Below are 23,964 nucleotides of genomic sequence, written 5' to 3'. Positions count from 1 at the left end.
ATGTTGGCTGAATGAATGAATGAATAAGTGATATCACTCTTAATTTCTGTAGGTATTTTAATATAAGTCATGGATATGACAGGAAATCTCTCATGGGACATGACAGCATGCTGGCAGAAGGGTAGTACGGTGCAACCCTTCATATAGTTTTATAAAATTAAAATCTATTGAGATAGAAAAATGTGATATTTTGAGATATAAACGGATAGAGAGGATATAATGACAACATTTTTATAGAAAAAAAAGAATACTGTTGTATAATAAAGGATGGCAAAAGTGCAACATATATTCAGTTCAACTTAAACAATATTTATGGAGTACTTCTTTTAAATAAGTATGAAGACTGTCAACTATTATCATTAAAAAAACTTTTATATGTTAGAAAGGGTTAAGTTCTTTGGACCTTAGTTTCGTCATCTGTAAAACTGAGATTTAGTAGCCAATAATACCTAAAAATACCCCAAAACCTAAGGTTTTTGTGAGAATAAATTAAAAATGTCTACTACCTGGGACACCGAAGATACTTAAAAGTTTCCCCAAGGCAATACTACTGATGATTACACTCAGTAATGTTTCTTGCACTCTGTAATGTGTTCATGGAGCTTTAGCCGAGAGCTGATGAACCATTTTCATTTCATTTTCAATGAACTATTTTCTCTTCTATCATACGTACTATTCATTTAAATGAAACTAGTCCTCCTTTCTCCATGCTTCAAGAATTACCAAAACCGTTAGTTTAGTTCTATCTGATTATTTTAGTTTTCCAATCCATGCACAGAAAGGAGATATTTATTTTTCCAAATCAGTATTTGAGTAGAAATATAAAATGGAGAACTGAAAAACATATCCAGTCATGCTTTTTTTCTTTTTGGGGGGTGTAGAGGGACAGGTAAGCTAGGAAGCTCGTATTGAGAGAGGTCCAGGTGATGGAAGCTGCATAGAACTTCTAATTTAAAATATTAACCAAAAGCCTCAGAATCATTTCCACTTCAGAAAAAAGGAATTCAAACTTGACTTGAATCTGGGGTCTAAGCTAGCAGTAATAATGTTCCTTGAAAGCCCTCTCAGATAACAATGAGCCCATCAATCATTTGTTCCAGGAAACCTCAGAAAAAACAGATGATATTAACACATCTGGCTGGGGTGCACTGCACTACCCCCTGTAATAGTCAGCAAGCACTACCTGTTATTTGTTTCTTAGTCTCCAAGTCTCTGGTTTGCTTCAGCACCTGGAGCAGCCGAGGTACTCCACTGAGTTCAGCTACCTCCAATTTGTTGTCATTATCTTCAAACACCAAGTTTCTCAAGGCCCCACACACAGCTCGCTGGATATCTTCATTCTGAATTTTGAGGAGCTGTAGAAGCTTGGGGATGCCATGAAACTGATTAACCTGGGGAAGAAGTAGATGCATATTTCAGATATTTATTAATTTTGATGTGGCATTAAAAATCTTCAATGTAATATGAATGAACAGATGAAGTTCACTGACTTTGTTGATAACTCCCACCAATCAATGTGTGGCACAACCTGGGACTCCAGTGTACAATATACCCCTGCTCTAAGGCAGTATCTCTCATCAAGGAGCTTAGAATAAATCTGCGAAATTAAGACTGAAACCTATGAAAAAATTAAAGGGCAAAGTTAAGTGATAAAGGGTTGAATAAGTGATAAGTGGATAGAAAGAGTTGAATAATAAAAGCCTTAATCATAATGAAGATGAAGAGAACTGGGAATCAGAGAAATAAAGTTTTATGGAAGAATACTATATTACACAAATTTTTTCCAGGACAGAACTATACAGTCAAAATAATATTTTATTTATCTTTGGCTGGATTGGGTCTTGGTTGCTGCGCATGGGCTTTCTTTAGTTGCAGCGAGCAGGGGCTATTCTTCGTTGCAGTGCGTGAGCTTCCCATTGTGGTGGCTTCTCTTGTTGCAGAGCATAGGCTCTAGGCACGTGGGCTTCAGTAGTTGCAGCACATGGGCTCAGTAGTTGTGGCTCGTGGGCTCTAGAGTGCAGGCTCAGTAATTGTGGCGCACGGGTTTAGTTGCTCCACGGCATGTAGGATCTTCCCGGGCCAGGGCTCGAACCCGTGTCTCCTGCATTGGCAGGCGGATTCTTAACCACTGCGCCACCAGGGATGTCCTATTCGGTCAATATAAATAATAGAAATCACTCCCATCAGCAGTAGAAATAAAAATTCATTTACCATGGCAACTGTAGTAGCAATGCAAAACTAACCTTAAATGCAAGCTATTTTTTTTTAATCGAGGTATAAATGACATATAACATTATATTAGTTTCAGGTGCAGAACATAATGATTCGATATCTGTACATGTTGTAAAATGATCATAATAAGTCTATTTAACATCCATCACCACACAGTTAATTTTTTTTGTGGTAAGAACTCTTAAGATCTATTCTCTTAGAAACTTTTTACAGTCACCATGCTGTACATTACATTCCCATGACTTATTTATTTTATAATTGGAAGAGTGCAAGCTATTTTTATGATCAATTGCTTTCAGTAAAGACACTGAAATAAATTATGCAAGCATTTTAGGTAAATAACATAACTTTACGCTTTTTAATGTGCTGGGGTTTTTTTGCGGTACTCAGGCCTCTCACTGTTGTGGCCTCTCCCGTTGCGGAGCACAGGCTCCAGACGCGCAGGCTCAGCGGCCATGGCTCACGGGCCCAGCCGCTCCGTGGCATGCGGGATCCTCCCGGACCAGGGCATGTACCCGTGTCCCCTGCATCGGCAGGCGGACTCTCAACCACTGCGCCACCAGGGAAGCCCTAATGTGCTATTTTAAAAATATTTCTTCTATACACATATTCAAGAAAGGACATGATATTAGAGAAAGAACCAGAGGGTCAGAACTAGGAATAAAAAAGAAAAATAGAAGGTTTTGATTCTGAAACCTAAGGCTGTTTAAGAAGAGGCCAAATAATGAGTCTGAATAAAGTGACTTTGTGTTTTAGGCTGCAAATATTATCTAAAGAAATCAAGAGGAGGATGCAGCATTGCTGAAGAGAAATGTTAAGTTGCAGACTGAGGGCTTTCTTTCTCAGAGGCTTCCACTAGCATCTGATTAAAATTTTTTTAAGTTGATAAGAGCTTTTTGGTACAGATCTCAGTCATTTTCACCATCTTAATGCAGAAATTTTTAGGAATTAAGTTGCTGTGAATGAGCATACGTTTCCCATTCAGATGATGTTCATCACTTATGAATGATGCCCTAACTGCAAGACAGTTCCCACTCGGGAGAGAGCTGCACACCTGGTCCAGTGGCACATTTCACATTTCCTATGTCTCTCATAGACAGACAAATGGAATTTAAGACACTGTCTTCCAATCTTACATCTTCCTTTGTTAGGACTGGGGAGTAGACTAGCAAGTCAGGCATAAAAGTCAAGGTTGTAAAATAATCTAGTAAAAATAATAAACATAATAATAACCACAATACTAACAAAATAACAACTCTTCCTCCCACTTCTATCATTAGGAGGTGTTGGCATGGTGTTAAGAATTTTATATACATTCTCTAATCAATAACTTGCAAGAACCTTAAGAGGAAAGTACTCTTTTGGTCCCTTTAAGGCTTCAGTGGCAGCAGTAAGGAAGAATACTTCCACTTTTGGCTCCCTTCAGAGGAGACATTTGCAGAACAGGAGACAACTGGGAGACTGGCTATGTCTAAAGCCATTCTAAATACCTTGTCTAAAGCTATGTCTAAATACATTCATACAATGTATTTGTATGAAAATGCTAATGATAGCTATCAATAAGATCTGGTCCAGCAGATCATCTATTTGATCACTTCATCTATTCCTATTATTACACTTCCTTAAAAGCAGAAAGGCACAACTTATTTGAAAACAGCCTGTAACTCATGTTTTTCACTAATTCTGTCAATTTCTATTTCATAGTTAGGTTTTATGACGGTTGAATTCATACCTATGCTCTAGACTTCATAAATGGCAGCTAGACGATAGAAATATTTCATTACTTAATTTACAATTAATAAGTTGCCTTCTTCAAAATATGATGTGAAATGGCCTCCCGGCTAAATTGCATTTCCAGCTGTGATGATAGCATGAGTGAGAAGTGGCTAGTGGAAGCCTCTACTGCCCTGCCTGGGTGGCATGAATGGCTGTCTTCTGCTAACAGCACTCTAACCCATTCCCTTACCCTGTCACCTTTATCCCCTTGGCTTTCAGCACTTGCTCCAGCCTGGAAAGAAGGAACTGCAGACACCTGATACTCAGATAAATGCTGAAATCCAGCTACAGCTCTGCTCACTGTAGAATGTGACCTCCTAGTATCTGGCACCTACCTCACATTTAAAAATAGATTTTAGTTACCTTTATCCATTTTATCAAATAGATACATATCATATCAAATACAAGAAGTTGATAATATTCTGCTCATTGCCTATAACTAGGGCAGTTGGTAGTGACTCCTATTCATATTAGTTCCAACGTTAAATGCACTGTTCTTGCCCCTCTGAATTCAGGGAAACAGGTGGGACCAGAGAGGTTGCATGTTTGTTATACTGAATCCTCATGGGATTTGTTCCCCCTTTGGGAAAGGAAACAACCAGACTAACACAAACATCTCAGAACTTTAAAAAAAGCTTCATTTGAGATGGCTTCTAAATATGTGAAAGGGCAAAATCGCATATTAGAATTTTAACTTTCTCCTTGACTGTTCTGATTCTTTTCCCTGCCAACTCTAGAAGAATTAAATGATGAGGGTTTCTGGTGGCAAATAAGTTGAGGGAACAAACTCTGTTGGCTCCCTCATGCCTGGTGCCTTTGCTCTCAGTTCCTTTCCTATCTGGAATGCTCTGCTCACTCTGCTTTTTCCGGCAAAGTCCTACTCATCCTGCATAAGCCAGCTCAAATGTCACCTCCTCTGTGAAGTGTCACCTTCTTTCTGTCCCTTCCCTCCCATTAGAATTAATCACTCCTTGCAAATTGGTATAACCTTCCAGGAAGGCAATTGTCAATATGTGTCAAAAACTTCAAACATATTCACTTTTAGTAAACTTCATTAGGAAATAATTTGAAATGCAGACACGGACTAACATGATAATAGTAACTAAATTATTTATAATATGGAAAAATAAGAAAGCATAAATGTCCAAAGATGGGGGAAGACTGGTTAATGATTAATTGTCACATATCCATAATACTGAGGTGTCCACAGGAGAGGCACAGCAATGTTTGAACTGACATTTTGTCATATAGTTCCCTCATCAGTCAAATGGGGATTGTGCAACATTAGCAGTGTGCTAGGCCCAGAGTAGTTACTCCACACATCATAGCTACTACTATGACCATTAATATGCCACCATTAAAATGAAGTTTACAATATATATATATTTTTGGCCATGCAGTGGCACGAACAGGAATCAAACCCGTGCCCCTGCAGTGGAAGCGCAGAGTCCTAACCACTGGACCACCAGGGACCACCACTTTACAAAATATTTTTAATGTTATGAGAAAATGCTTGAGGCAATGTTATTGAAAAAGCTGAATAAAATATCTAATGCATTTCTGCTCACAGACATAAAGAAGGGAATGAAACTAGGGGGTTTGGGAGAAATGGTGGGGTTATAATGTATGAATGGGGCATGCTACTTTGTACTTTTTTAAACAACAAGCATGTATTTAGGCATGCTTTTTAAAAACAAAACATCCCCATAAACAGCTACATATTCAATGTGAGACAGCTGTGTACATGTATGCATTAAAAAAATCAGAGAGCAAAAAAAAAAAAAAAAAAAAAAAAAAAAAAAAAAAAATCAGAGAGCAATACCAAATGATAACAATAGAAGGACTGTGGGCTTTTTTCCTTTTTTCTTTCTTAATTTCTCAAATTTCTTATAATGAGTTTGTATCAGTTTTACAATAAGATTTTGCAAGACAGTTATTGCAGTCACCGCTTCAGTGATGAGATTTGAAGCAGGCATGGAAACAAAACCAGCTTAAGAAGGGTCTTGCAGATTAAATTAAGGGATTTGTCCTTTATATTGCAGGCAAGCAGGGCAGATATTGGAAAGGTCTTGCTGGATGCTGTGAAGAGACTGGGATTAGGAGTGGATAAGAATGGAGGCAGAGAGATTAATTAGGAGGCAGCTGGATTAAAAGGATGATGGTAACAGGGATCAGCATCATGATTAGGGAGAGCAAGATGTAGGCAGATTCAGGACACTTTTAAAAATATTTATTTTTATTTTTATTTTTTGGCTGTGTTGGGTCTCAGTTGCGGCACGCGGGATCTTCGTTGAGGCATGTGGGATCTTGTGTTGTGGTGCTCTGGCTCTTCGTTGTGGTGCACGGGCTTCTCTTTAGTTGTGGCATGCAGGTTTTCTCTTCTCCAGTTGTGGTGTGCGGGCTCCAGGGCACATGGGCTCTGTAGTTTGTGGCATGCTGACTCTCTCGTTGAGGCGCGTGAGCTCACTAGTTGTGGCGTGCGGGCTTAGTTGCCCCGTGGCATATGGGAACTTAGTGCCCCGACCAGGGATTGAACCCACGTCCCCTGCATTGAAAGGCAGATTCTTTACCACTGGACCACCAGGGAAGTCCCCAGGACACTTTTAAAAGCAGCCTTAATAGGACTTGAAGACTGCATGAACGTGAGAAGTAAGGAAGAAAGAAGGTTCAAAGTCTCTGTTTCTATTTTGGTGTCAAACTACCTGGGTGAACTACCACTCACAGAGGAGTGAGTTATTATTTCAGGGCAAGCATTGTATGATTATCTGATTGCATTCTCACAACAACTCTTTGTAGTAGGACTATTAGTTCCAGTTTAAAGGAAAGCTGAGGTTTAGAGTGGTAAAATATCTTGCCCAAGGTCACCCAGGTAATTAGGTTGCTGGGATTCACACCCAGCCCCTGGCTACTCTTGAGAGTCAATGCTTAAACCACCACATGCCCTACCTGCCAACTCAGCAGAAGGAACAAGTTTAGAAGGAGAACTGACTGGACAGTAGAGAAAAAACAGCAATGAAGATAATGTGTTCATTTTTAGATAAGTTGATATTGAGTTCAGTGGGATGTCTAGCAAATAGACGGACATGTGGTTTGGAACCCAGGGAAAGGTAAGGTCTGGAGATGCTGTGAATCATTAGCACTCAGATCACACATTAGTGAAAACCAGAGGAGTAGATGAGGTGGGTCAGGAGATGGTGTCAAATAAGAAAAGTCCCAGGAAAGCATCTAGGGAACATAAACATTTAAGGTACAGGTTAAGGATAATTTTTTTTTTTTTAACAGAGGAAACCTGAAGGAGCCAGATAAACGGAAAAAGAGCCAGGAGACTCTGGGGCCAAAAGAAGAAAGTTTCAAAAAGGAATGAGGGATTGACAGTGTTAAATGCTGAGTCTTAATCAAATAAAATAATAACTGAAAAGTTGCCATTGAAGTTTATGATTTAAAATTTTGATCTTTATATTCAAACTGTAACTTTTTTTTGTAAATAACATTAAAAAACTATAGTACCATTCTTAATATTAATGGGATTTTGTTAATGCCCTTGGGTTATATTTTCACTTCTTAGATTTTCTACCAAGCGTATACGTGTATAGGTTTCATATAGTTTTCATGTTTCATTATTTTAAAACCAGTCTTTGTTCTAGCTTTATTACAATGAATAAGAGCTAAGAAGGCAAGCATAGGTTTAATCCTATATGCAAGCAAAATGGTATTTACAATCAAATTAGTAATTTAGGGGATAGTGGAAATCTAGCCCAACTTGGGTAACAAGAGAAAATTTCATGTAATTCCACATTATAAAATGAAAGCATGTATAAAAATGTTGAGTTTTAAAAATTGGGAATAAAAAAAGATTTGTGTATAAAGAAGGTTTATTACTAGCTAAATATATTATTTTTAAAAATGCTTACTGGGCTTCCCTGGTAGCGCAGTGGTTGAGAGTCCACCTGCCGATGCAGGGGACACGGGTTTGTGCCCCGGTCGGGGAAGATCCCACATGCCGCAGAGCGGCTAGGCCAGTGAGCCATGGCCGCTGAGCCTGTGCGTCCAGAGCCTGTGCTCCGCAATGGGAGAGGCCACAACAGTGAGAGGCCCGTGTACCACAAAAAAATAAAATATAAAAAAAAAAATGCTTACTTATTTTTTCCATAGAATAAACATAGGCAAAGGGTCAGTGAGAAATACCCAAAACTTACATAACTTTTAAAAGTAAAATAGATGGGATAGGTCTTTTGAAGCAATGCATAAAATACAGATATCATGAAGAAAAATATTGACAAATTTACTTCATAAGAATTTAAAATTAGGGACTTCCCTGGTGGCACAGTGGTTAAGAATACACCTGCCAGTGCAGGGGACACGGGTTTGAGTCCTGGTCCGGGAGGATCCCACATGCTGCGGAGCAACTAGGCCCGTGTGTCACAACTACTGAGCCAGTGCTCTAGAGCCCGCGAGCCACAACTACTGAGCCCATGTGCCACAACTACTGAAGCCCACACTCCTAGAGCCTGTGCTCCACAACAAGAGAAGCCACGGTGATGAGAAGCCCGCGCACCACAACGAAGAGTGGCCCTCACTTGCCGCAACTAGAGAAAGCTCACACTCAGTAACAAAGACCCAATGCAGCCAAAAATGAAAGAAAGAAAGAAAGAAAAAGAAAAGAATTTAAAATCATGCACAATGAAAGATATCATAAGCAAAGTTAGGAAACAACACTGTCACATATGTAGCAATGGATTAACATGCATAATAGGTAAAGAACTCTTACAAATAATTAAGAAACAGACACACGTCTTGGGACTTCCCTGGTGGCACAGCGGGTAAGACTGCGCTCCCAATGCAGGGGGCCCAGCTTCGATCCCTGGTCAGGGAACTGGATCCCACATGCATGCTGCAACTAAGAGTTCGCATGCCACAACTAAGGAGCCAGCGAGCTGCAACTAAGGAGCCTGAGAGCTGCAACTGGGGAGCCCGCCTGCCACAACTAAGACTCGGTGCAACCAAAATAAATGAATAAATAAATAAATAAATAAAATATTTAAAAAAAGAAACAGAAACACGTCTTAGAAAAAATAGTCAATGAATTAAAAAATGACAACTGACTGAATAAATACAAAGTCAAAAAAATATCAAAAAATGCTCATCTTCATGAATAATCAATGAAATGCAAGTGAAAAAAAATTAGCAGAAGCTCATTTGTCTGACTTACTAACTGATCTGCAGGATTAATCACATTCTCTTTTCCCTCTGTGACATCCACGGATTTTGAGTACTATCAAAGCTGTAGGTTAGTATATGTTGGTCTTTGCATTCTTATTTCTTCTAGTTTACCAAGAATAACTTAGGTTTCTTACCCAATGCATTTATGTCAGTTATACTTGTTATTGTAATTATGTAATTTACTTACCTATTCTGAAAAAGCTCTGTGTCTCTGAAAACTAATTTGAATCCTTTAGAAAGACTAGATAAAGGTGAAGAGCTTTAAAAAGCTCTGTAATTGGTTGTGGAAGAAATTAACCTGAAAGACTAGGTAAAAATATAAGAATCTAGAAGGATATGAACTCAGATGAACAAGGGCCACTAAGTTCTCATCTCACTCCAAAAAAACTAAAAATGGCAAATGAAACATAATCGGCATAGTTTATGTATGAAAAACAATGACAAACTCTGTAAGTGTGTGTGTGTGGGTGTGTGTGTGTATAATTTTTTAAAAGAATTTCTCTGTGACTCTGATTACCTGATCAGTTATTCGTCTTGAGTTCCAGAAATAGCGAATTTCTTCTATAAAGAGATACCTTTCTTTCTCCTTATCAGATTAACAAAAATGAACAAAAAAGAATAATATCTTGTGGTAGTAATGGTGCATGTAAATAGGCACTTTGACACCATGCTGGTGGGAGTGTAAATTTGTATAATTTGGGGGAAGATTTATAGGAGGCTATTTATCAAAATTAAAAGTGACTCACGAGTAATGAGGACTGGATTTACCTACCATTTGAACAATTTTAAAAACCAGACAAAACATACAATAGTTTCAATAACTGGACATGAGGCAATGATGGACAGTGATCCCTAAGAGATGGAGAACAAGCAAGGACAGCCCTACTGCTGCCTCAGATCACAGTCTAGGGAGAGTTCCCAGGCTGTAGTGCGATTTGGGAAAACCTAAGTGGAATTCAACAAGCAGAGCTGAGGAGAAAGAGTGAAGAATCCAAGAAGAACAAAGAGGCTAGTGTTTGCAGGGAGGAGTAACAGAAAGAAAAGAGCTGCACAGAAAGAGAACTCCTGAGATCTGCAGAGGGTCCCCATTTAGTATTCAGTAGAGTATTAATCAGTTCATCTTTGTGAGGAAGTTGCCTGAGGCCAGGGAAGTAACTGCCTAAAAAAAGTTACTGCTCCTCATGCTCACACAGGCCCGTGAACAGGGCCTATTCTCACTAGCCAGCCAGAAAGCCTCATAATTCATAATACATTGGGTAGAGTTCTCAGAAGTGTCTTGCCTTAAGAAGTGGGGACTAATAAGTTCTAGAATAAATGCTGCTCTGGTCCCACCAACAAATCTCAAAAGCAAGATTTGAAAGAGTCAACCTGTTTTCAAGTAATTTAATTGTATCCTTGAGTTTGTGAAGAAAACTCAAGAATATCTACAAATATAAAAATGTCTAGCATCCAACAAGATAAAATTCATAATACCTGCCTGGCATTTGATAAAAAATTTCCAGGCATGCAAAGAAGAAAAATATTATCCATAATGAGGAGTAAAAACAATCAAATGAAACCCACTCAGAATGTAAATTGGTGCAGCCACTATGGAAAACAGTATGGAAGTTCCTCAAGTAACTGAAAATAGAGTTGCCATATGATTCAGCAATCCCACTCCTGGGCATATATCTGGACAGAACCATAATTTGAAAAGATACATGTACCTCTATGCTCATAGCAGCACTATTCACAATAGCCAAGACATGGAAACAACTGACAGATGAATGGATAAAGATGATGTGATAGATATAATGGAATACTACTCAGGCATAAAAAAGAATGAAACAATGCCATTTGCAGCAACATGGATGGACCTAGAGATGATCATACTAAGTGAGTAAGTCAGAAAGGGAAAGATAAATACCATATGGTATCACTTATATGTGGAACCTAAAATATGACACAAATGAACTTACTTATGAAGCAGAAACAGACTCACCAACATAGAGAACAGACTTGTGGTTGCCAAGTGGGAGGGGGAGGTAGGGGAGGAAAGGATTGGGAGTTTGGGATTAGCAGATGCAAACTATTATATATAGAATGGATAAACAATAAGATCCTACTGTACAGCACAGGGAACTATATTCAGTATTCTGTAATAAACCATAACAGAAAGGAATATGAAAAAGAATACATATATGTATACCTGAATCACTTTGCTGGACAGCAGAAATTAACACAACATTGTAAATCAACTATACTTCAATAAAATAATTTTTTTTTTTTTTGCAGTATGCGGGCCTCTCACTGTTGTGGCCTCTCCCGCTGCGGAGCACAGGCTCCAGACGCGCAGGCTCAGCGGCCATGGCTCACAGGCCTAACCGCTCCGTGGCATGTGGAATCCTCCAGGACGGGGGCATGAACCCGTGTCCCCTGCATCGGCAGGTGGACTCTCAACCACTGCGCCACCAGGGAAGCCCCAATAAAATAAATTTTTAAAAAATGAAACCCACCTAGAATGGACACAGATGTTAGAATTAACAGACAAGGTCATTCAAGCAGCTATTTTAACAGTCTTCCCTACACTCAGAAATCTTCAGGAAAGATGAAACATATTAGGTAGGGACACAGAAGATATAAAAAAGACTCAAATTTAACTTCTAGAGAGGAAAACTATAATTTATGAAGTAAAAAATATACTGAATAAGATTAATGGCATATTAAACATTGCAGAAGAAAATTTTAATATATTTAAAGCATAGAAAATGAAGTTATCCAAAAAGAAACATACAGAAAAAAGAAACCAACTAAAAAAGAAAAATAGAGTATGCATGAGCTGTGGGACAACCTCAAGCAGCCTAATATATATGTAACTGTAGTTCCCAAAGGTGGCACAGAAGAAAATTTCCCAAACAAAATTCCAAAATTTGATGAAAAGCACAAATCAACAATTTGAGAAGTCTAATGAACTTAAGAAGCCTACGGAAAACTGCACAAAGGTACATTGTGACCAAACTGCTCAACACCAATGATTAAGATAAAATCTTAAAAGCAGCTTGGGTAGGCAGGGAGAGACACATCATGTACAGTACAAAAATAAGGAGGACAGGACATTTCTTGTCTGAAACAATGCAGGTGACAAGACAATGGCGCAACAACTTTCAAGTACTGGAATTAAAACACCATCAACCTAGGGTTCTGTTACTAGTGAAAATAACTTTCAAAAGCAAAGATGAAATTCTTTTTCAGATATTCGAAGCTGAAATAGTTAATCGGAGATTTGCATTATAATAAATGTTTTTAAAAATTCTTCAGGCAAAGGGAAATGAAATCAGATGACACCTACAAAAAGAAATGAAGAGCACTGGAACAACTTAGATAAAATGAACAAAGACTTTGGTCTTTGGATGACATAAATTACCAAAAATCAACAGGAAGAAATAAATAGTCCAAATAGCCCCATATCAGTTAAAGAAATTAAATTTATAGTTAATAACCTTCTCACAAAGAAGACTTAAGGTCAAAATAGCTTCACTGGTGAATTCCACCAAACATTTAAGGAAGAAATAATACCAAGTCCAATCAAAATCTTTCAGAAAATTGAAGAGAAGAGGAAACTTTCCAATTTATTCTATTAGGCTAGTATTACCCTCAATCTAAAACTGGACAAAGACATTACAAGAAAAGAAAATTACAGGTCAATATCATTTGTAAATTAGCTTTGTAATTTCTTGACAAAATTTTAGCAAATCTAATTCAAAAATATAAAAAGTGACAGTATATCATGATCAGGTGGGTTTCATCATAGGAATGGGTAACATTTAAAAATCAAAGTAATATATCGTATTAGCAAAATTAAAATAAAAACCAGAGAAGTATTTCAATAAATGTATAAATAGCATTTAATAAAATTCAACAGTCATTCCTGAGGGGGGAAAAATCTATTAAATTAGGGACAGAAGGGAAGTTATTTAACTTGATTCGGTGATTTATGAAAAACCTACACCAACAGCTAACATCATACTCAGTGGTAAAAAGCTGAAAGCTTTTCCTCAAAGATCAGAAGCAACAAGGATGCCCACCCTCACCACTTCTGTTCAACATAGTATTGAAAGTCCTAGCCAGAGCAACTAGGCAAGAAAAAGAAATAAAAGGCATCAAATCAGAAAGGAAGAAGTAAAATCATCACTATTTGCAGATGACATGATATTATGTACAGGAAACCCTAAAGATGTCACAGAAAACTGTTAGAACTAATCAACAAATTCAGTAAAGTTGTAAGATACAAAACTAATATACAAAAATCGGTTGCATTTCTGTATACTTAATAACAAACTATCAGAAAGAGAAATTAAGAAAACAATCCCATTTACAACTGCAGCAAAAGGAATAAAATCCTAGGAATAAATTTAACCAATGAGGTGAAAGACCTGTACACTGAAAATTATAAGACACTGATGAAAGAAACTGAAGAAGACACAAGTAAATGGAAATACATTCCATGCTCATAGACTGGAAGAATTAATATCATTAAAAACATCTATACTACCCAAAGCAATCTCCAGATTCCATGAAATCCCCATCAAGATTCCAATGGTATTTTTCATGGAAGTAGAACAAGCAATCCTAACATTTATATAGAACCACAAAAGACCCTGATAGATAAAGGAATCTTGAGAAAAAAGAACAAAGCTGGAGGCATCATGCTTCTTTGATTTCAAACTATATTAAAAAGCTATAACAATCAAACCAGTATGATTTTAGAATAAAAACAGACATATAGATCAGTGGAACAGATTAGAGAGCCCAGAAATAAACCCACACATTATGATCAATTTACAACAAAGAAGGCAAGAATACACAATAAAAGGTTTTGGGGAGGCTGCACAGCCACATGCAAAAGAATGTAACTGTACCACTATCTTACACCATATACAAAAGTCAACTGAAATGGATTAAAGACTTGAACGTAAGACCTGAAACCATAAAACTCCTGGAAGGAAACATAGGCTGTAAGCTCCTTGACGTTGGTCTTGGTGATGATATTTTGGATTTGACATCCAAAGAAAGGCAACAAAAGCAAAATTAAACAAGTGGGACTATATCAAACTAAAAAGCTTCTGGCACAGAAGAATAGATCAACAAAAGCCAACTTATACAATGGGAGAAAATATTTGCAAATCATATGCCTGATAAGGGATATATATAAAGTATATATACTTTATATACTTTATGTATATAAAGTATACAAAGAACTCATACAACTCAACATCAAAACAAACAACCTGATTAAAAAATGGGAAGAGGACATGAATAGACATTTTTCCAAAGAAAACAGACAGATGGCCAATAAACACATGAAAAGATGTATCACTAATCAGCATCACTAATCAACAAGGAAATGAAAATCAAAACCACAATGAGATATTACCTCACACCTGTTAGAATTGCTATTACCAAAAAGACAAGAAACCCTTGTGTACTGTTGGTGGGAATGTCAATTGGAGCAGCCACTGTGGAAAATGGTATGGAGGTTCCTCAAAAAATGAAAAATAGAATAACCATATAATGCAACAATTCTACTTATAGGTATTTATCTGAAGGAAATGAAAACACTAACTCAAAAACATATATGAACCCCTGTGTTCACTGCAGCATTATTATTATTTTTTAAATAAATTTATTTATTTATTTTTGGCTGTGTTGAGTCTTTGTTGCTGTGCACAGGCTTTCTCTAGTTGCGGTGAGCGGGGGCTACTTTTCATTGCAGTGTGCGGGCTTCTCATTGCGGTGGCTTCTCATCGCAGAGCACGGGCTCTAGGTGCACGGGCTTCAGCAGTTGTGACGCATGGGCTTAGTCGTTCTGCGGCATGTGGGATCTTCCTGGACCAGGGCTCGAACCCATGTGCCCTGCATTGGCAGGCGGATTCTTAACCACTGCGCCACCAGGGAAACTCGACTACAACATTATTTATAATAGCTAAGACATGGAAACAACCTAAGCGTCCATCGGTGGATGAATAAAGAAGTTGTGGTGTGTAAATATATATATATATATGGAATATTATTCAGCTATAAAAAGGAAGGAATTACTGCCACTGCAACAACATGTATGGACCTTAAAGGCATTATGCTAAGTGAAATAAGTCAGACAGAGATAGACAAACACCCTATGACCTCACTCACATCTGGAATCTAAGAAACAAATAAAACAAAAAAACCCGAAAATCATAGGTACAGAGTACAGTTTGGTGGTTGCCAGAGGTGGGGGGGGGTTTGGGGCAGGGTGCAATGGGTGAAGGGGGTCAAAAGGTGCAAACTTCCAGCTATAAAATAAATAAGTCCTGGGTATGTAATGTACAGCATGATGACTATAGTTAATAATACTGTATTGTATATTTGAAAGTTGCTAAGACAGTAGATCTTAAAACTTCTCAGGACAAGACAAAAAATTTTGTAACTATGTGTGGTGATAAATGGTAACCAGATTTATTGTGGTGATCACTGCACAATATATACATATATCATACCATCATATTGTATACCTGAAACTAATATAATGTTATATGTCAATTATATCTCAATTAAAAAAACAAAACAAAAAGCTGGAAAAAACTGTTGTTAAAAATACTAAAGTATAAGCCTTTTCCCTTTCTTCCAAAAACAAAAAAAAGAAAGCAAGAAAAGAAAAAAGAAAAACCACAAAAATACCCCAGATTAAATTCCTCAAAAAACAACAACAAAAAAAAAACTTACAGGTAGCATCAGACTTAATAGTGTTAAGCACAACTGAATGCTTTCCCCTACAATCAGGAACAGGACATGTCCACTCTCACTTCTTTCTAACATTGTACTGGAGGTTCTAGCCAGTACTAAATTAAAAAAAAAAAAGACGTATAAGTCATCCAGATTAGAAAGGAAGAAACAAAACTGTCTTTATTTGCAGTTGGCATGACCTTCTATGTAGAAATGTGATGAATCTACAAATATGCTACAAGTGCTAATAAGTGAATTAGGTAATAACACAGGTACAAACCAACATATAAAAAATCAACTGCATTTCTATCCACTATCATTGAACTACAAAAAAATTGAAATTGAAAAAAAAAACTTGACCATTTATAAAAGCATCTAGAAATATGATATCTTTAGGGAAAGATCTGACAAAAGAATGAAAGATCTCTAGAGTAAAAACTACAAAACACTGTTGAGAGAAATTAAGGAAGACCTAAGTAAGTGGTGCAGTATACCATGTTCAGAGGTCAGAAGACTTGTTTAGATGTCAATTCTCCACATATTGATCTACAGATTCAATGCAACCTCAAAACAAAATCCCAGCAGTTTTTTAAAATATAGAAATTAACAAGCTCATTTCTAAAATTCAAATGGAAAGCAAAACACCTAGAATAGCCAAAATAACTTGAAAAAGAACAAAGTCAGAGGGCTAACATTACCTAATTTCAAGACTTAATATAAAACTATGGTAATCAAGACAGGATGGTATTTGTATAAAGATAGGGCTTCCCTGGTGGCACAGTAGTTAAGAGTTCGCCTGCCGATGCAGGGGACACGGGTTCGTGCCCCGGTCCAGGAAGATCCCACATGCCGCAGAGCAGCTAGGCCCGTGAGCTGTGGCCACTGAGCCTGTGCCTCCGGAGCCTGTGCTCCGCAATGCGAGAGGCCACAGCAGTGAGAGGCCTGCGTACCGCAAAAAAAAAAAAAAAAAAGATAGACAGAGATCAATGGAATAGAATACACAGTCCAGAAATAAACTCACATATATGCATATAATCAATTCCTTTTCAACAAAAGTGCAAAAATAACTCAGTACCAAAAGGCTAGTCTTTTTAACAAATCCTGCCTAAACAATTGCATATACATATATTTTAACAAAAGGAATTTTGGTCCACATCTTGCAATATATACAAAAATTAACCCCAAAAGGACTGTTGATCAACTATAAAATATTATACTTAAAAAACTTCTAGAAGAAAATACAGAAGAGTATTTTTGTGAACTTGGAGTAAAGAAAGATTTCTTGGATACACCATGAAAAGTATGACCCATAAGGAAAAAACTGATAAATTAGACTCCATCAAAATTAAAAACTGTTAAGAGAATGAAAAAACAAAACACAACTGAGAGAAAATATTTCCAAATCATATATATGAAAAAAGATTTATATGCAGAATCTATAAAGAAATATCAGAATTCAATAAGAAAACAAAAGACCCAAATAAAAAAATGGGCAAAAGATCTGGAAACACACTTCACCAAAGAAGGTATATAGATGATAAATAAGCAAATGAAAAGATGTTCAACATCACAGGTCATTAGGAAAATGCAAATTAAAACCACAATGAAATACTACTACAAACCTATAGGCTCTAATAAATACTGACCATGTCAAGTGTTAGGATATCAAGGAACTGGAACTCTCATACATTGCTAATGGGAATATAAAATGGTACAGCTACTTTGTAAAACAGTTTGGCAACTCCTTAAAAAGTCATACAACTACCATATCATCCAGGCATTCCACTTCAAGGAATTTACCCCAGAGAAATTAAAACATTTGTTTGTATACATGTGTTCATAGCAGCTTTATTTGTAATAGCCAAAACCCAAATGTCCATCAACAGGTAAATGGATAAACACATTATGGTGTATCCATACAACAAAATACTACTCAGCCATACACACACACACATCTTTTGATACATACAACATGGATGGATATTAAAAGATTTAAGTTAAGCTGAGTACAAGAATCCAGACAGGGCTTCCCTGGTGGCGCAGTGGTTGCGAGTCCACCTGCCGATGCAGGGGACACGGGTTCGTGCCCCGGTCTGGGAAGATCCCACATGCCGCAGAGCGGCTGGGCCCGTGAGCCATGGCCGCTGAGCCTGCACGTCTGGAGCCTGGCTCCGCAACAGGAGAGGCCACAATGGTGAGAGGCCCACGTACCGTTAAAAAAAAAAAAAAAAAAGAATCCAGACAAAAAATGCATATTTACTAATATGATTCCATTTATATACAAATCTAGAAAATTCAACTTATCTATAGTAACAGAAAGCAGATCACTGGTTGCCTGGGACTGGAAGTGGGTTGTGTAGGGGTGGGATGTATTGATTACCAAGGGGCACAAGGAAACTTTGGAGGTAATGGATATGCTCATTATATTGATTGTGATGATGGTTTCACAGCATCAAAACATATGTCAAAACTTTGTCATTTTGAACCTTAGCAAGTCTGTTAAAAAACTGAACAAACAAAATTGGTGCACTTATACAACAGAAATCTATGTGGCAGTTTTAAAGAATGAAGTAGGGCTAATAAATACTGAAGATTTCCAAGATATAGTGTTAGATAAAAACATAAAGTACTGAGTACTGTAAATAACCTGTTACCATTTGTGATTTTATTTTAAACAAAAAAGGATATTCAACCAACCCATCCAATAATTGTTTCTACATGCATAAACTATCTCTGGAAAGATACCCCAAAATTGATGAGAGAGACAAAGAGAGAAGGAGGGAGGGAGGAGGAATGAGAATGGGAGGCTGAGAGAGAAAGAGGGAAATGGGGGGTAGACTGGGGTTTGGAGTAGGAGAGAAACTTATTTTTCACTGCATACCTTTTTGAACTATGATTTTTTTCCCCCACAAATGTACCACTCTTTTTTTTTTTTTTTTTTTTTTGTTTGTTTGTTTTTGTACACAGGCCTCTCACTGTTGTGGCCTCTCCCGTTGCAGAGCACAGGCTCCGGACGTGCAGGCCCAGCGGCCATGGCTCATGGGCCCAGCCGCTCCGCGGCATGTGGGATCCTCCAGGACCGGGGCACGAACCCGTGTCCCCTGCATCGGCAGGCGGACTCTCAACCACTGCGCCACCAGGGAAGCCCTGTACCACTCTTTAAAACGAACATTGATTCCATTTTGGAGGATCTGTCCTATAGCAACACTGGTGGAAATGCCAGAAGATACATGTACAAAGCTATCCATTGTTGTAATATGTTAAAGAAATTGTTTAAGGAAAACAAAAATTGGAACACATTGCTTACATTTAATATATTTTTTTAAACATAGAAAATAATAGCCTAAAATGTACACTCATTTTCTCTCTCTCACTCCCTTTCTCTCTCAGAAAAATCTGAAACTATACAGACTGATACAAACAATTATCTCTGGGGATGGTTCTAAAAGGTCAGACAAAGAAGGGAGAGGTATGTGTAGTGATTTACATTCTAAGTTTCTGGATTGCAGGAAAATTTTTGTTGGCAATCAGTGTATATTTCCTTTTAAATTAAAAGGTCTCAATAAAGATTATTTATTTAATTTAAAAACCTGAGCTACGATTGACATAACTCAATGAAGATTTTCAAAAACTAAAATAAATTAAAATTGGTTTCAGTTTGCAGTATCACCGTAATAGATGTGAAAGTGTGCTAGTTTTACATCAGACTTAATATGATATGCTCACCCTTTTCCGCGCTTCAGATTTCTGGAAGCACTCATGCTGTATGAAAGTAGCTGCAGCAGAAATCCTGGACGGCGGCGTGTGGTCTGCCTCAAGCATACTCACTGCTCGCTCCAGAGTCATCTCCGTGTCTGCATTCCTAGACAAACAGTCACAGATTCAGCAAAATTCCAAACCTGCCCTCTCCTGTCAACTTGATCCTCCAGAGATGACTTGGCTAATATCGTGAAGCACCTAGAACGTCTGAGCCTTGCCTCCTCTTCAGCCAGAGGAATAATCAGCCTCTGAGGTCAGAAGGTATAGGAAGCTAGCAGCAGAAACACTCCAGCTCTGGTCAGACTAGCCTCTAAAGATACCACTGAATTGAGAAGAAACTTAACTCTGTTTAAGATAAACATGTATCTTACACGAAATTTAAAAGAAATTTGGTCACAGAAATTAAAAATTATTCCTACCCTGGTAATGTCACACCTGTAAGTTAAACACCTTCCCTCAAAAGTCATTAGATTTTTCTCACCAGCTGCTCAAAATCTGTTATTTCACCTGAAAATCAGTTTTAAAAGAAGCATTCTAAAAGTGCTCTTATTTGATGAATATAGTAGTATGTAAACAGTACGAGCCAGGAAAACTGAGTTTGTTTGGTTAAAATAAGTCATGCTAGTGTGAAAGAATCCATCAGGAAAGGTAATGATTACATGCAAAAATAAAAAGCCCTTTTTAAAGACAATTTTATAAACATTCTGTTACCATTTGCTTTGCCATTGTAATGACATTCAGTTTACATCTATCTAGTAGCATACTTTGTCCTCTACTAATTGCAGGTGTGTAGTGTTATGAAATCTGACTCAGTTTGATACTGACAGGATAATTTATAGAGAACAAATAAAATTGCTATGTGTAAAACAATAGCTCCCAAATGCCTCAGAGAAGTGGCATTTTTTTCCTCCCCTTTTACTTCTGCCTAGAGGGTGACTAGGTTAGGCAGCCTATTACCAAGGTAGATGTGCACTTCCTTTTTTTCTTTTGCACATTTGCACTTCCTTAAGTATCGCCTCAGAGAAACCATACTCAGGATGGCAACACGTTAGGACTGTGGCTAAAGACATGCTTTAAAGGTAACCTAGGACTTTTTTTGGCTTCAAAAATGGAGACCCCTAAGACATTATGGGAGGGAATTTTCCAGTACCTGCTAGCAAGAACAGTGAGGAAATTCTCTCTTACAGCTGGCTAACCCACCAATACATGCGCCTATGTACAGAGGTGAGCATGTGTATGTTGTGAATGGCTGTGTGTGTGGGTGTGGCACAGGTGAGGATAAGAGTAATGGGCCTCATGACTAAAAACGAATTTCCACTGCTTCTGAAACACATGTTCAAACACAGAAGTGTTACCTCATGAGTATAAGGGTATTAAAAATGAAGCACTTCTGGCATCTATACTGAGAATTATATAATGATCTCATATTTTTAACTGTTGGGACTTAGCAATCAAGTTAATTGGTAAAAATGTAGGCTATTTTCACTAAAACTAGAATTTGAATCACTTTTATTTAATATAAACACCCTTTTAAAAAGAGATGGAACCTCCATCCTGTTTTCCAATAGTTAGCTAGTGGGAAGCAGCGGCATAGCACAGGGAGATCAGCTCGGTGCTTTGCAATGAACTAGAGGGGTGGGATAAGGAGGACAGGACGGGTGGGAGGCTCGAGAGGGAGGGGATATGGGGACAGGTATATGCATATTCACTGATTCACTTTGGTGTACAACAGGAACTAACACAGTACTGTGAAGCAATTATACTCCAATAAAGATCTATTAAAAAAAAGAGATGGAAATATTTCATATGCATGGACTCCAATTCCTTTACAGGGAAATCAAAAGTTTCCTGAAATTAAGGAACTAAGAAATTAGTTTTAAGTCTTTTACCATCCACCACTACAGGTGTTTAAACTAATGAAAGATCATTCATAACCTAAGAATAACCTCCTGTTTAACACTTCTTTTTTTTCAAGATTCAGCCATTAATGTACTTCGTAAGTCATAAATTACTCAGGAAAGTTTGAATTCCCAAGTCTCTAACACCAACAATTAATTCCATTCCTGAACATGATTCACAAAGAACTTCTGCATTCACTACCAGCCAACATAATGTTACTTTACTTTATCATTAAAAACAATTCCAAAACATAATGAAGGCTTGCTCAACATGAAGGTCTGCCACAGCTGTCAGGGCATCAATTTCCTGTTTTGTTATTGTCTGTAAAGTCCAACTCTATAACATGGCATATGTTCTGACCTCAGTCTGACTCCATCTCCTGCCATCCTCCACCCCATCTCCTCTCCCTCCCCTGATGGACTAACCCATCCTCCAATCACACCAGACTTTTAATCCTTCTCTAAACACTGCACGCCTCTTCACAAGCCACTCTCTCTGATTTTTCTAGAAAGCCCACCCTTCTACCTCTTTTTTTTTTTTTTTTTTTTTGCGGTACGCAGGCCTCTCACTGTTGTGGCGTCTCCCGTTACAGAGCGCAGACTCTGGACGCACAGGCTCAGCAGCCATGGCTCACGGGCCCAGCCGCTCCGCAGCATGTGGGATCTTCCCGGACCGGGGCACGAACCCGTGTCCCTTGCATCGGCAGGCGGACTCTCAACCACTGCACCACCAGGGAAGCCCCCCTTCTACCTAATTCTTAATTTTTCAAGACTCAATTCAAATATCATCACTTCTGTGAAATCTTTCCTGTAGCCCTACCCCCAGATAGAGCTATTCTTTTCCTCCTCTATTCTCCCATAGCACTCCTCCCCTCTGTTTCCCAACAAAATTGGAGTCTGCTAGTGCAACACACAGCAGTCAATCTAATGACACAGAGTTGTGGTGAAGGAAAGTACAGCGTTTACTTCAGGGCACCCAAGCAAGGAGAATGGGCAGCTCATGCTCAAAAGACCAGATGGCTGTCAGGGAAGGGTTTTTGTTTTCGTTTTTAAATAAATTTATTTATTTATTTATAGGGTTTTCGTTGCTGCGCGGGCTTTCTCTAGTTGCAGTGAGCGGGGTGGGGGGGATACTCTTCATTGTGTGTGGGCTTCTCACTGCGGTGGCTTCTCTTGTTGCGGAGCATGGGCTCTAGGCATGGGCTTCAGTAGTTGTGGAACACAGGCTCATTAGTTGTGGCTCACGGGCTCAGTGTTGTAGCTCGCGGGCTCTAGAGCGCAGGCTCAGTAGTTGTGGTGCACAGGCTCAGCCGCTCCACAGCAAGTGGGATCCTCCCGGACCAGGGCTCGAACCCGTGTCCCCTGCACTGGCAGGTGGACTCTTCACCACTGCGCCACCAGGGAAGCCCCAGGGAAGGGTTTTTAAAGGTAAAATTAGGAGTGAGGGTTGCAGGGTGTCTGATCAGATTGTGGACATTCTTCTGATGGTGGTGAGGTAACAGGATGATGTTCCAGGAATCTCAACAATCAACCTTCTGGTTCCAACCAGTATGGGGTCTAGGTGTTGGTGGTCAGCACATAGTCACTATCCACAATGAGTGGCGGTGCTAGTTTCTGCAGAACTCAGAGATATGTGTTAGATTGTTATCTATATCCCTTCAGGATGAACTAGGAGTCCTGTGACTCCAATGTTCTAATCATTAACTACTTGAGCCGGCTCTTTGGAACTCAGAGAGGGCCTAGGAGACAAAAGCCTTTCTTCAAACAAGAAACGTGGGATATGGAGGGACTTTTGCACCCAGGCAAGGCCCTGCAGGGTTCTGCCTGCTTTCACCTCAATCTCTCTTCCTCCCTACTTCCTTCTCTACTTCCCTTTCGTCCTTCTTTCCCCCCTTTCTGCTCACTCACAAAACATTTCTTGAAGCCTGTAGAAATGTGGCTTGGGAGATGGGGTTGGGGAGGGAAGCATCAGGATGAGCAGTTGTTCCTCGGCCCCATTATCCACTGAGCAGATTCTCCAGAAGTGAGTCTTTTCAACAACTTTAGTTAATATGTTAATATGATATCAATATGTTTTACAAAAATGTAAAGAGGAAGCAGTGTAAAATATCACTGGTCAGAATATGAGATATTATACGAAAAAATTTAAAACGGTCCTTTTTTTTAGGTGTGCAATCCCTCAGCAACCGCATTCCTGCCAATAATAATACAGCCCTGCCCTAGGTTGGTTCCCAGATATTAGAATAGCTCTGAAGGCCAAGCAAACACCAGATGATGAATGAAGAGCTCCCTCGTGTTGTCAGATGCTTAGGAAATGCAAATCACCCTACCTCACAAATAT

General features: G+C 38.5%; 1 protein-coding gene across 2 annotated transcripts in view; it reads right to left on the bottom strand.

Moving 5' to 3' along the window:
* The window catches only part of PKP2 (plakophilin 2), an 86,867-nt gene that overhangs the window by 45,759 nt on the left and 17,144 nt on the right, over positions 1–23,964 (bottom strand). For both annotated transcript variants that reach the window (XM_032647014.1, XM_032647013.1), the window contains exons 4-5: positions 19,693–19,828; positions 1,184–1,391 (exon numbers count right to left, since the gene is read on the bottom strand). In XM_032647014.1, the coding sequence (XP_032502905.1) occupies positions 1,184–1,391; positions 19,693–19,828 (344 nt within the window). The remainder of the gene's footprint in view (positions 1–1,183; positions 1,392–19,692; positions 19,829–23,964) is intronic.

Source organism: Phocoena sinus, chromosome 10, assembly GCF_008692025.1.
Source record: "Phocoena sinus isolate mPhoSin1 chromosome 10, mPhoSin1.pri, whole genome shotgun sequence".
Taxonomy (NCBI): domain Eukaryota; kingdom Metazoa; phylum Chordata; class Mammalia; order Artiodactyla; family Phocoenidae; genus Phocoena; species Phocoena sinus.
This window is presented reverse-complemented; position numbering and strand designations above follow the sequence as displayed.